Source organism: Bubalus bubalis, chromosome 15 (genome assembly GCF_019923935.1).
Source record: "Bubalus bubalis isolate 160015118507 breed Murrah chromosome 15, NDDB_SH_1, whole genome shotgun sequence".
In the NCBI taxonomy this organism is placed as follows: Eukaryota; Metazoa; Chordata; class Mammalia; order Artiodactyla; family Bovidae; genus Bubalus; species Bubalus bubalis.
In genome coordinates this window covers 51,025,615-51,040,647 of record NC_059171.1, presented here as the reverse complement: position 1 = coordinate 51,040,647, position 15,033 = coordinate 51,025,615, and the positions used below count along the sequence as shown (strand labels likewise).

At 41.5% G+C, this 15,033-nt stretch overlaps 1 protein-coding gene and 1 long non-coding RNA gene across 2 annotated transcripts in view; both read right to left on the bottom strand.

The window, feature by feature from the left end:
• Positions 1–15,033, bottom strand: part of PPP1R42 (protein phosphatase 1 regulatory subunit 42) — a 75,633-nt gene that overhangs the window by 16,418 nt on the left and 44,182 nt on the right. Inside the window, exon 9 of the mRNA XM_006069526.4 lies at positions 12,827–14,779. Within this exon, the coding sequence (XP_006069588.2) occupies positions 14,756–14,779 (24 nt within the window). The 3' untranslated portion in view covers positions 12,827–14,755. The remainder of the gene's footprint in view (positions 1–12,826; positions 14,780–15,033) is intronic.
• TCF24 lies at positions 1,988–12,958 on the bottom strand. The gene is made up of 3 exons (XR_006544971.2): positions 12,827–12,958; positions 11,634–12,033; positions 1,988–4,301 (listed from the first exon to the last, which is right to left on the bottom strand). It is a non-coding gene; the product is annotated as a transcription factor 24 (long non-coding RNA).

Sequence of the window (15,033 nt, the reverse complement as noted above, 5' to 3'; positions counted from 1 at the left end):
TGAAAGTCTGACTGATTGAGGTATATTTCACTGAACTGGTTCCTCTTATGAGTTGAAACTAAGGCCTGTGTAAACATAGGAAGGGAAGCCTTTCCCGGGCTTATGGAGTTGGGCAGGAATATTTAACGTCCCTCGTTCCCAACTGTGCTGCAGTGCCATCTGTGCTGCACTCAAAGTTTATAGAAAGCAAATCTACAGGATTTAAGGGGCATTTATTTTTTTCAATAAAATAACCACATATAAGACCACCAGCTACCAGTGTGCAGCACAATAAAAGTAGTTTTTTGAGATATACAATTTTGTAGTATTCCCTTTGGAGAAGGCAATGGCACCCCACTCCAGTACTTTTGCCTGGAAAATTCCATGGATGGAGGAGCCTGGTGGGCCGCAGTCCATGGGGTCGCCAAGAGTCGGACACGACTGAGTGATTTCATTTTCACTTCTCACTTTCACGCATTGGAGAAGGAAATGGCAACCCACTCCAGTGTTCTTGCCTGGAGAATCCCAGGGACGGGGGAGCCTGGTGGGCTGCCGTCTATGGGGTCGCACAGAGTCGGACATGACTGAAGAGACTTAGCAGCAGCAGTGGCAGCATACAGAGCTAGGAAACAGCATTTAGGTTAAACTGCCCTCTCAAGGTATCTAATATATGAATTTGGATCAGAAGCAATCTGTTTGACTTATCATTTCTTCTCCCTGCCAGCTAAGAATACAGTTTTATATACAGCCAGCATGCAAAGTGTCTTAAAAGATGCCAAATACAATTCATGTGTTGATTTCTAACAGAATTATGTCGGCCATGGTGGAGATGTTTGGTCTGGATTGGATTATTTCCTCAGAATGGCACTATTGACACACTGAAGACTAAATAAAAAGATTAAATACTGCTGGAAAATATATACAGAATTACCTCTATAACCCACCCCCCTACCCCCAAACAAACACAAAAACCTAAACCAAAAAAAGAGATCTTATTAGAGCTTGAAAGCTTTCTTTTTGATAATAACTGGCTAGCTGCCTTCATGAATATAAAATGAGACCCTTTGGAAAAAGGAAAAATTATTGAATAATTTAACCTAAAAAGCAATTTCAACTAAAATACTGTGCATTTCAGTGAAGACAACTAGCATTTATTTACTTTTCTTATAGCTTTTTCTTACTTTAAATAAATTCTCCATGAGTAGATAAGAAAATTACTGTTTAGGATTATCAATAACTCTGCAGATTGAAGTAGTTGGATCAAAAAAGCCTTATCAAAATATAAAAACAGTTTTTAAAAATATTTATTTTTCTTTATTTACTTGACTACATTGTATCTTAGTTATGGCATGTGGGATCTAGTTCCCCCAACCAGGGGTCAAACCCGGGTCCTCTGCTTTGGGAGCATGGAGTCCTGGACACTGGACTACCAGGGAAGTCCCTAAAACCAGTATTTTCTATCACCAAATAATGTGTGAAACAGATACTTTCAGCTTCACTCTATTCTAAACAACCATTTCCACTGTGAGACTTTTACTTTTCCACTCCATTCCTTTTCGTTATTATTTTTTAGAACAGGTATGTATATAGTTTTTAACATAGCTTTTCTGATGTATAATTGACACAAACTGCATTGTAAGCATTTTTATAATCAGAAAAAGAAGCAACAAATATTTTAAAGGTCTATTAGAACTGGTTATGCTTCTGAAAAGGTATTTCCTTATCCACCCAAATTATCACTACAGAGGAATCGTAAATATATGACTATTACTGAGAGAGGTGAGTGAACTGAAGACACTTAAAGGAGGATTTCCCTTGCATATTATGGGATAATATGGTGATCCAGTATACCCTCTTCCCCTCCATATTACATACTCCACTAAAGATAGCATGGTGAAGAAGCTAATACCAAGTAGGTGTCTATCTTCCAGAAAGATTTTCAAGTGTTGCCATAGGTATTTGTTAAATAACTGCAGAGATAGATATAACAGACTAAACTAGTTTTCAAATTGGTACTTTATTTTATTTTAGTAATAATATCCTTTATCTTGACCATGCACCATTAATTAAACAGCATGCTTCTTTTAAACTTGGAGTGAAAATATGCAATTTCACCTCAAGTTTTCCAACCTACCAAACGCTGTTACCATATTTAGCAATTTAATAAAATGTTATAAAGCTTATGAGAGAACTATAGTTCTTTGGCATTAAAACATTTGTAACTGGACAAGAAGAAATAAAAAGTAATACTGTTAAGACAATGACTAATAATTTAGAAGGAGGATTTAGAAAAGTCTGATAATTCAACAAAAATCGTAATTATTCCCCAACTAAATGCTTTAAAAACGGCATTTTTCCCCTGAAATTCTTGCTATCACATTTAGTGTTTTCAGTTCAGTTCTAGGTAACTTTAAAGAAGTTCTGATTTCATTCCTTAAAAGATTATTTTTAGCACTTTTTTATTCTAATAATTTATAATAATGAATGGCTGAATCCATCTCATTTTATTTTGTATTCCTTTCAATGGCATATGAATGGGTAAGTATACTCACAAATCTTTAAATATACAAACATTTTTGCTACATATTAATATGCAGACATTTTTTATTATATGCCTTTTCTTTTTAAAGACATGCTTTGGTCACATTACAATGAGTACATTCACATTAAAATAAAAGTTACAAACTATCAGACATGAGCTGAGACATGATCATCCTCAAATCAACTTTGCCTTCAAATAGTCTTTTATTTCATTTCACTGCCAAAAGCTGGAGTTAAATGGAGGAGGAAATGAAATGGTGGTTCAGCTGCTATATTAATTCAACCAAGGCCATTCATACACATTTCTATTTTATAATGTTGGACCAAACCCACAACTTTAAAACTGCAGGTTATCAAGAAATGAATGACCTTTACACACCTGGACAGTGAAATAGTAAAGAGTGAGGAGAAAAATAAGAAAGGGAGATAAAAGGGAATCTAAATCAGCAAAGATGACAAAAGAGACTAATAATTTTTTTTTAACAAGTGTCTCTACTACACTCTGTTGTTTTGAGATTTGATGTGTTCCCTGATAAATATCCCCACTTCTCAGCTAGGACCATCAAGTTCCTGCCAGAACTGAAACCACTGGTTCAGTCAGGCAAAAGAGCTACTCCCTGGGTACTTCGTGTGCGGGGCAGTGGGAGAGACCCAGAGCAGAGGGCTTTTCCTGCTTGTGGGTCCAAATTGGAGCATCCTGTATCTCAGGATGGTCACTCTGTGTCCTTAGCCTCTTCAAGGTACAGATCAGCCCCAAAAGTCCCAAGTCAGAAAGGACTTCTCCTGTTTCATAAGGGTCAGGTAGGTTCACTATGAACAGCAGCTGACAAGGGGAGAAGGAACCTGGCCAAGGTTGTGACTGTGAAGTCAAGGGGTTCACTGGAGGCCCCCGACAGGCCTGAACATGCCACTCTCTCTAGGGGCTACAGCTAAACCTGCTTACCTAGTGCAGGACCTGAGAGTAGGGTGGATATGGTGTGACTGGGGCGCAGGGAGGGTGGCAAACCCTGCTGCCCAGTGACAACCATCTGCTGTTCCCACAGGGTTGCAGGGAGGCCCAGCGCCTTCCATAATTTGGAAACACAGTAAGATATTTAATAATCCTCTAGGAAGGCGGCCAAGACTTGTCCTAGGAAGCAAACCATTTCTAATTACTGCGTCGCCATATAGCTCAATAGTCTTCACATATATTCAGCTAAAACTGAGTAAATGATGTAGCACCTTCCAGCTGGAATGGCTTCTTAGACCAATTTTAAGCACAGGCCGGTCTTCTCAAAAATGAAATACTGGTGTTTTACAAATTTAATTTTTTTAAACCAGGAAGATTGTACAGATGAGCTTGTGATAGATACACTATAGAAAACATATGTATTCTTTGGCTATATACACAATTCTTTGTTGTCATATGGGGTTTTTTTTTTTCCCATTAGTTTCTTCTGCAATTTATAGTAGTAACTCTCTCATACTGAATGGACAAGCTGTGTATTTTTACATTTGACTGAGGATTTCATTCCACATTTACTTAGATAAATTAGAATATCCAACTATGGATTCACGTGAAAACTTTCAGAAATAATGCTTGTTATGTCTGATGTAATAAATATAGTTATTTCATATCAGTTAATAACAACAACATCACTTTCTACCAGCTCCCATCAGGGGAGAGCCTAAGGCTGAGAGTCTGTTGGAATATTGTCATGATTTGTTTTTTCTCCAGAGACAGGATGCTTCAGAAACTGACCAGTAGCACCAATGTACAATCTTGATCGCATGGGCCATTTCTGAAAAAGAATATTTAAACAATAATCCAAAAGTTAGTATCTACAGACAGTGTGCAATAATAATATTAAAAATTCCTAATGCTTCAATGCAAATGCAATACTATGTAGCTAGTAACAACTGTGATTACAAAGTTTAAGTGATGACAAAAAAATGTTTATTAATGCTAACAGCAAAATTTAAAATATACCCAGACTCCGATTATAACTGTATGAAATAATATGCGTGCATGTGGACCAGAACTGCAAAAAATTATGAAGAATAAATATATTTAGATGTAGGAAAATTTATCTATCTACAATGTTTTAACTTTAAACTCAACCTTAAACAAAATCCCTGGCTTTAAAAATGTTTTAAAAAGTTATATGTGGTATTATGCATCTACATTTGTCAAAGGATTACAATGAAAAGTGACTAATTCAACTACCTAAACATTTTATCCTGCTAAAAGCAATATCCGGAAGTTGCAAACATTAGAATGTTCGGGGTTACACAGCTAGAACACCTAGATTAAATGTCTGCTTGTACTGGCATCACACGCTCTAACTTTCACTCATTATCACATTTCTATTCTGATTGTGACTTTTCTAAATTCACCTTTAAAATGGCCAGCCTCTCAAATAATATAATTAATTTCCAAACAGGATGATGATGAAAAAATATACTACACAGGTAATACTTTCAGGATACACTTTTTTTTTCTTAGAGGGGAGGGTCATATAATTTTGGTTTAAGGTCTTTGGAATAATCAGAGAAATACTGTTTTTTTTTTTAAATACAAAGATAAGTCTTTAGACTAAAGTGTAATTCTTTGAGGTCGGCAGTGGGGTCCCACACTCTCCAGAGAGTAAACACTGCTGTGAGCAGCAGGCTACTTTCACCAGTGAATGTACATGGGCAGACTGCTGGTTACACAGCACCATGAAATGTTCTTTTTTAAAAAAAAACTTAAAATTAAAATATTTATTTGGCTCTGCCAGGCTTCAGTTGTGGCACACAGGATCTTTAATTTTTATTGCAGCATACAGGAGTTGCAGCATGCAGAATCTTTAGTTGTGATATGTGGGATCTAGTTCCCTGACCAAGGGTCAAACCTGGGCCTCCTGCATTGGGAGCACAGAGTCTTAGCCACTGGACCATCAGTGGAAAGGGTGGTCCTTGAAATGTTCTTAAATGCCTGGAAGATAATCCATGGTGCTCAAACAGAGGTACTGTTATTAACAATTCAAAGTCCATAAGAGGACTTCCCTGGTGGTACAGTGGTTAAGAATCTATCTGCTAATGCAGGGAACATAGGTTCCCTGATCCAGGAAGATTCCACATGCTGTAGGGCAACTGAGCCCATGCTTGAGAGCCTGTGTTCCACAAGAGGAACCACTGCAATGAGAAGCCCGACCGGAGAGTAATCCCCATCCGCCACAACCAGAGAAAGCCCGTGCACAGCAATGAAGACCCAATACATCCAGTAAATAAATGAATAAATAAATAAGTTTTTTAAAAGTTCATAAGAGCTCTGGCTTTTCAACACAAGTTGCACATTAGGATCACATGGGAGCTTTAAAAAAAAACAAAAACTAATGGCCAAATCACACTCCAGAACAATTAAATCAGACTGGACTTCTTCATAAAAGTATAAGGTAGAGCCAATTCTTATCTGGAATAATATAAGCCTGCCTTATAAGCCTTCCAAATACAGGGACTGTCACCTCAACTGGGATTCCAGATGTAAAATGTAGCATAAGAATAATAAGTAAGCATGTGAGTTTTATGCCTCCAGATGTGATAACTGAACTTGCTCCAATGTGGTTTAGATCATTTCAGAGTCCTAAAGTCAGATTATTCTGCTCAGAATCTAGCAGAACTTCAACACAGATTAAATACAACATCTGTGTTACTTGGAATTTAAAATGTTCCACTCCTATATAATCTTCCTATAAACAAACTTGTATTTTATATTCAATACAGTAATAAGACTATTATTTATTTTTGCAAATCCATTTCCGGTTTTGTTTTAAATCATAGAAGTGCATTCGTGTATGCTCTGGATGTATCATATTGGTCCTATTCCTGGGATTCCCTTGACCAGTTGGGAATGTGAAGCGTTTTAGAAATTTGCCTGGGATTTTTTGATATGTCTGAATTTGGCATTGTTAGACCAGAGTTAAGGCCTGCATTATACTGAAGAATCCAGTGTCAATGGTATTATGGAGTGAACATTTGTGTTCCCCCAAAACTTACTTGTTAATGCTCTAACCCCCAGTGTGATGATAATTTGGAGAGGTAATTATGGTTAGATGAGGTCATGAGGGTGGGTCCCTCATGATAGGATTAGTGGCCTTTTAAGAAGAGGTAGAGCTCCCCTTCTTTGAGAAAGAGTGAAGTTGGCCAAATGCAAGACAGGAAGAGAGCTCTTGCTAGGAAGTGAGTTGGCCAACACCATGATCTTGAATTTTCCAGCCTCCAACTGTGAGAAAATAAATTTCTGTTGTTTCATCTACCCGTCTGTGGTATTTTGTTATCACAGTCTGAGCTGATCACCACGTCCAGCAAGTAGTATAGGGCATAGATCGTCAATTTGAAGTGCAGATATTCAGGCATATCATAAACAAGTGCTTTTATTTTTAAAAGACTTAATTAATTAATTTGGATGTGCCAGATGTTAGTTGCAGCATGTGGGATCTTCGAACTTTGTTGAGGCATGCAAGATCTTTACTTGCAGCATGCAGGGTCTTTTAGTTGTGGAAGGTGAACTCTTAGTTGCCATATGTGGGGATCTGGTTCCTTGACCAGGGATCAATCCCTGGCCCCTTGCACTGGGAGCATGCAGTCTTGGCCACTGGACCACCAGGGAAGTCCCTAAATCTGCACTTTTCAATCTTTTACACTACTGCCACATTTTCATGAGTATAAAAATCTCATGCTCAAACCTCAAATGTAATTTGAGAATTCTACACTTGAGAATTGTAGATAATAATAATTTGAGAATGTGAATTAAAACACGTCAAAAAATAAATAAAATAAAAGTATTACTGAATGCTCCCTGTTAGTTCTATGTGTTACCTGGGTTTCACTGTATTGAGAATCACTCTAAAGCATGCAACCAAGAGTGGAGACCAATGAAGGGATCTGCTCTACAGCCTTGCTAGTAGGTAAGTGGCCTTCCCAGGTGGCCCAGAGGTAAAGTATCTGGGTAAAGAACTGTCTTGCCAATGCAAGACATGAGGGTTTGATCCCTGGGTAGGGAAGATCCCCTAGAGCAGGAAATGGCACCCCATTCCAGTATTCTTGCCTGGAAAATTCCATGGACAGAGGAGCCTGGCGAGCTACAGTCAGTGGGGCTGCCAAGAGTCAGACACCACTGAGTGACTGAGCGCACACACTACATAAGTAATTTATATGTAATTTATGAAACAAACCTAAAAATATTTATGTGGAGTTTTGCCTGATATTTCATGAACTTAGTAAAGTTCCCTTTTTAATAACTTTGTGTCCCTGGATTTTCAAAAAGGCTACTAAAAATTTTTTTTAAATGAATTTAAGTAGACACACAAATAGTTTTAGGAGTCAGAAATAAACATATAAATAAAATATTGGTGAGGTTGCATGGCAGCATCACGCCAAAAAAAACAGGTGACTGATTTACATTTCACTTCTCAATGGTCTGTTTTAGCACTGTGTAGTTTAACACAATCTTGACTTTCTACTTTACCTAAGAAGGCATATTTAAAATTATGTAGTTTCATTAGCTTAGAACAATCTAATGCACTCATACAATTAACCAGAACTAAACCGGAAATAAAAGACTTTAAAAATATATATTCTTTATTTTTGGAGTTAAATGATTCCAAAATAACAAAACAAAGTAACAAAATTTATTTTTAAAAATTACTGTTTATCTGTGTTATCAACAATGATTATCCAGGGGTAATGCAATTAATAAGGCCAACAGTGCTTTTCTTACAATGTAAGTATCTGAAATACAGCCCCGTTCTCTTGGAGTTCTGCTCTTTCGGATGCTGGTGCTGATCAGAACTGTTCACATCCCAAATGCATATAAAGTGTTGTTTTAGCCTATCCTCTGGGATCCCAGTCTCTTAAACCTTCCAGTTTCATTTGAGGTATTCTTTTTTTTTTTTAAGATTCTCAGGAGAGCTTCTTTTTTTAAAATTTATTTGGCTGTGCCGGGTCTTAGTTTCAGCATGCAGGTTCTTACGGTATTCAGGATCTGGTTCCCTGACCAGGGATGCAACCCCGGCCCCCTGCATTGGAAGGCATAGAATCTTAACCACGGGACCAATGGGCAAGTCTCTTGAGGTACTCTTACTGTAAATTCCCAACAATGCTAATAATGCCAAATCTCCAATACTGATAATAAGATGATTATTTTGATGATTCAAAATTATGGCCTTGAAATATTTGTTAATGGATCTTTGATCATCAAAGTAAGGCCCAGTAATACTATGTTGTAAGAAAAATAGTCATTTTGGAACACTCTTTAACTAAAGGTTATAGTACCTTTTGTAGATTAAAAAGTACAAATAATTAGAATATTTCTTTGGCATTAGATTAATCAACAACAGACTTAATATTTAAGCATTTTGGTAGTATCTGTAAAATAAAGTGTCACAAACAGTTTCAGTTATGTACACAGAATCTCTTTCCTCTGCATCGCCACAGCACAAGGTTATAGTCTCTTATGGCATGTACAGCATTCTCTCTTAAAATTGTTGTTGTCCAGTCTGACTCTTCTGCGTCTCCATGGACTATAGCCTGCCAGGCTTCTCTGTCCATGGGATTCTCCAGGCAAGAATACTGGAGTGGGTTGCCATTTCCTCCGCAAGGGGATCTTCCCAATGAGGGGAATGAACCCGCACATCTCCTGCATTGGCAGGCAGATTCTTTACCGCTTAGCCACTGGGGAAGCAGAGAAGGCAATGGCAACCCAGTCCAGTACTCTTGCCTGGAAAATCCCATGGATGGAGGAGCCTGGTAGGCTGCAGTCCATGGGGTCGCTAAGAGTCAGACACAACTGAGTGACTTCACTTTCACTTTTCACTTTCATGTATTGGAGAAGGAAACGGCAACTCACTCCAGTGTTCTTGCCTGGAGAATCCCAGGGACAGGGGAATCTGGTGGGCTGCCGTCTATGGGGTCACACAGAGTTGGACACGACTGAAGCGACTTAGCAGCAGCAGCAGCAGCACTGGGGAAGCCTGTGTCTTATAATACTGTTATTGTATTTATGTCCTTTTCTCCATTCTATGTTCATTTAGGGCAAGGATTGAGTCTTACCCTTAATTGTATTCACTCTCTTAACAGTGCTTTGCACATAGCAGAAACCCAGTAAATAATTTTAAAATAGACTAGTCATTTGTTCAACCACCATCAATTTCATTTTTTAATATTTATTTTTATTTATTTATATGCCCAGGTCTTAGTTGTGGCATCTGGGATCTCTGATCTTCCTTGCCAGCATGCAGGATCTGTAGCTATGGCTGTGGGTCTAGTTCCCTAACCAGTAATAGAATCCTGGCATCCATGCATTGAGAGTACAGAGGCTTAGCCACTGGACTACCAGGGAAGTCCCTCAATTTCATTTTAAGAGGTAATCTTTGGCCGTCTTTCATTATCCCTATAATTGTCTTTTAAAATAAAAATAATTGATTCAGAGGACAAATGAGATATAATTTTTCTTTAAAGAGTTATAAGACTACAAAAACATTTGGTATGGGAATTAGGGCAAAAAGAAACTCTTGTTAAGCTTATTGTTACATGAAATTTATGGTTTTAGCATTCATGAAAATTATGGTTTTAACGTTACTCATTCAAAAAAGCACTGCAAGAAACAAAAGTGAAAAACAACGGGATTTCTCATATGATTTCTCTCTCCCACAAAGAGGCATTTAACAGATGCCTTTTGTATTAAGCCTACTTAATGCTGAAATAAACTTTGTTAGAGTATAATGTCAAGTCAAAAGAAATCTAATATAAATGATATATTTGAATAGCAATCTGAGGTACCTAATATTAATCTAATATTGATAGATTAATAACATCTAATGGTTATATACAAAACCCCTCAATTAGTAATGAATAAATTTCCAGCTGAGGTTATATAACACATGAATGGAGTGGAATAGCCTATCATAATTATGAATAAATAATACCTCAAATATTTATACTTAATATTTGAACTAGTTTGAATATCATCATGTTGATTGCATTTACAAAGTAAATTTTGTTAAAGCTTACCACAGAATTTTAAGTTCAATTAATATTAGAGGGTGTATTTTACCTTCATTTCAATAATGATTATTCAATAATTTACTGAACATTGATACACTTAAGGCAAAGTCTTAATTTTATATTTGTGTGTGTGAAAATGTGCATAGTAGAATAAAAATTTTGAATATTTGGCTTTAGAAAATATAGGGAAGGAGATTCATTTTGAACAGAAAGCCTGATCGATGTAATATTTAAAAAACAATTAGATCTAGGAGAAAAGGATGACGAGAGTCTAAATATTGCAATATAGGTAATAAATCATAATCATATAAACTGTATTAAACAAAACCCTGACCAATTTTGTACATTACTATCTACATGTAATGTAAAAAATATTATACAAGAGGAACTCTCTTGGCTCATTTTGTACATTAAAGAATTTGAATATAGTATTTAATCCGAACACAAATACATGCCAATTTATTATGAAAATTACATAAACTCATTGTAGTTTTTCTAATATTCTTGGTAGCTGCCTAGTCTATGATAGTTAACATTAAAATGTACTGAAAATTTACCATATGGGGATGCAGAACGGTCTCATTTTACAAAAAAATTTCAACATTGGTTTCCTAGGGTGAGTTAGCAACAGATAATTCCATCACCCTATTTAATTCGTGAAACTTTAAAAAAAATTGACAAAAATCACAAGGGGAAACATAATTATGTAAATTTAAAACCCTCAAAGGCTCTGATAACTAAAAATTATCAGGATGTGCAACCAAGCACCCCACCAGGCACCCCCGAAAAACTTCTCATCTAGGAAAGGTATCCTGTAGGTTCCATCATCCTATAGGGGGCATGAAACTCCCCCTACCCAAGCCACCCCAGGTTTAAGCCACTACCTGCAAACCGTTAAGGAGTAACCTAGTGCAGTGGGGACCTTCCTGCCGGTGACTTGGCAGGCGAAGATCGCTCTCCGGGTCTGTCCCCTGTCTCACCCGGAAGGAGCGGTGAGAGCTCGCTGGTATCTGCCCAAGCAGTGTCAGACTCGGCAGGTCATAGTGCCTTGCTCCCGGGCCCGGCTCCTCAGTGCCTTGCCCGCCTACCTTGACCGGGTGTAGGTAACCATCCCCGCGAAGGGCGCCCAGTCCTGGGTCCGCCGGCGCCTCGGCGTCGTCCTGAAGGCTGCGGGTGAGGTGCGCAATATAGGTGGTGGCCAGCAGCAGCACGTCCAGCTTGGACAGCTTTGTGTCCGGCGGCACCGACGGCAGCGTGCGCTGCAGCTCCAGGAAGGCGTGCCGCAGAGTCTGCACGCGGCTGCGCTCCCGCGCCGCGTTCGCGGCCGCCGGCCGCCCGCCTCCCGACCGCGCGCCGCCGCCTGGGCCCGAGGGTCCCGGCCCAGTCCGTCCGGGGCTCAAGTCTCGGACTGCGACTATCGGGGGCGCGGGCTCGCTGCTGGAGATTAGGGGGCTGCCTGCGGGGCCGCCGCGGTCCATAGCGGCTTCCCTGCAAAGGACCGAAGGCGCGGTGAGGCCGCGGCGCTGGTCGAGCTTACCCCGGATGGGAGCGCAGCCCTCTCGCTCCCCCTGCGCACCCCGCCCCACCATCCGATGTGGCTCCGGGCCATCTCAGGGTTGAGCACCTTTTGATTGGGGCACTTTTGCCTTCCGGGGTCTGGGGAGAGTGGTGGGGCCCGAGGATTCTTAGATTGGTTAGAAGGCTCAGGAGGGCCCCGGTACCAACCAGCGTTGTGTGCTGTGCTTAGTCGCTCAGTCGTGTCCGATTCTTTGCGACCCCATGGACTGTAGACAACCAGGTTCCTCTGTCCATGGGGTTCTCCAGGCAAGAATACTGGAGTGGGTTGCCATTTCCTTCTCCAGGGAAATCTTGACTCAGGAATCGAACCCAAGTCTCCGCATTGCAGGCGTATTCTTTACCGTCTGAGCCACCAGGGAAGCCCAACCAGCCTTACTTTCCACCAACAATTTAGTCAAGAGGGCTACGATACTGGGGGAAGGAAGATTTCAGGTTCAGAACTTGTTCACGCGTCTGGATTATTAACTTGCCCATCCCGCGGGAAAGATGGAGCGGGTCAATTCGTAGAGCACGCCGTGGCCCGCGGTGCCCGCGCCGGCCGCCCTCGCATTATGCGTTCCGGAGGCTCGGGGTCCCCAGGGGCGACGGCAGGAGCCCGGGGTGGTTTCTGCCAGAGGGACCTGTGGCCTCATCTCAGACTAAGGCACCCACCACCCGTCCAAGTCCGGGAACTGCGAGGCAGGGGTCGGACTCGGGTCCTCACCTTTCCTGGAGGGGCTGTGCGGGGTTCGGCTCCGCTGCGCGGGAATTGAAGCGTCTAGCCGGGTCTGCGTGGCCTGGACCGCGCCGGTCACTCCATCTTCGTCCAGCGGATCGGGTGCGCCTTTTATGCGGGCTCGTGCGAGGCGAAGACTGCTTGTGGGCCAAGCTAGGCGCCGGATCACCCGGCAGGACCCGCCGACGTCCTCTGGCACCTGTGGTGCTGTGCTGTGGGGCTGCGTGCTCCCGGAGCCTCTCTGCATCGGGAGACTCATTAATCAAACCGTCCGGCGGGGTGGGGCCATAGGGGGCGGGGCGTCTTCCTGGCCACGCCCCCGCGTTCAGGTTCTCCCCCAGGTCGGGCCCCAAGCGTGGTACGTCAAGCGCCCGCTGGGTTGGCGGCCGGCGGGGCCGCAGTCACGGCCTGGGCTCTAAGGACCCCAGCGCGGCCTCGCGAGTTACCTTGTCTCGCCGTGAGCCTTCCGCCTCGGGCCCAGGCTGAGCCCCGGGCGCCTTCCAGATCCGCGCCGGGCGGAGGCGCGAAGGTGGCCGTTCTGTGCAACGCGCCTTAACTTTCGGTGAGGAAGTGTGGCGTGTGCCTCCTCGACGCGCTCACAGTTTGCTCCACCACAAGGTCAACGTCTCCTGCCGTCTTGACTGCTTGAAGCGTAGTCCCGCCGCCTCGGGACTCCGCGACCAGTGTATTGAGCCGCCCGGAGGTAAACTGCAGAGTTCGAGCGTGCCCACGGTCTGTGGTACTTTTAGTTCCCCTAATCGCAATTGATTCTTCCCGAGGCCGGCGCCTCCATCGTCCCATCCCCCCCCCCCCCCGGGGCCCCCCTTTGTTTCCGTAGTTGAACGGATTTGGGAGTTTCCCTGCGGGGAGCTCGCCCGAGGTGTTGTACCCTCGTGGCTCCCGGGGAGCGGGGATGGCGGCCGTGTGGGTAGGGGCTCCGTCCAGGCTCCTTGAGAAAAGGGGGCGCTGCCCGGGGAAACCCGGGCCCTGGATGCCCCCGACCTGGTGTGGCTTCCGCTCGTTTGGAACCATCGCCTTCACAGGTGAAGTTTGAGCAGACGCCCAATATTTCCCAGCAATGTGATTAATGCATCGTTGAAAACAATTCTTGCGTCAATCTTCTTTGAGGGTCGAGACAGAATATAGAATTTAAAGTATCCTTAATGAAACCGTTCTTTTACATGTGACATAATTTCATCCTTTACCATATATTTAAAAATTGGAGCTGCCAACAAGTACAGGGCTTTCCTGGTAAAGAATCCACCTGTCAGTGCAGTTTGATTCCTGGGTCAGGAAGATACCTTGGAGGAAATGGCAACTCATTCTAGTATATTTGCCTGGAGAATCCCCATGGCCAGAAGAGCCTGGTGGGCTACAGTCCTTGGGGTCGCAAAAGAGTCAAACACGACTTAGGGTCTAAATAACAAACCTAGTACATAGTTATGGTGTCACTTACTTCATTTGAGTATAAAGTTCCACACACTTTTAAGTTTATTAGTAACTCAGAATAATCCTCAGGTTTTCATCTCAATTCCCATTCGATAAATATAGTCAGATTTACACTTTAAGATAAAAAAGCACACCAAAATACCGTGAGTTCAGAAAACGATTACTTTTGATGAATGAGAAAGCACATCTTTATCTTCCCAGAAAATTGTATGTAATGAGAAATAAAGCAATTGTAAAGGACTGTTTCAGATTCTATAAAGAAGCAAATCAAACAGGAATTGCAAAGGTTTTTCTTATATAATGAGAGACTGTAAAGCTACAAACCACAAAAGATGATGTTGCCTAGTGCTATAAAGGTAAAGAATGAAACATTTCAGATCACTGAGGTTGAATTTACTGTTTTACAAATTTACTTGAAAATTATGAAGAAGGTGAGGTTCACGTACATCATTTTTTGTCAGCAAGCTTTCAGATGTCTTCAAAGAGAGAGTTCTGTATTGACAGAGAAAAAAAAAAACAAACAGCATTTAAATTATTTCAAAACAAAGTTATCCAAAACAGGTAGGAAACGTATATAATCGAGGACACATTAACAGCAGTGAAGGCTAATGATTAGTTACTAAACTGTGAATCTTCTCAGGCTTTAAAGAAAGCAGAAACAAAGATTGTGCCCCTGAGGTAGGGAAGATTATGGAAAATCTGTGAGTTGGGAGAGGTGTGGAAATAACAACATTGGAGTGAAGGTA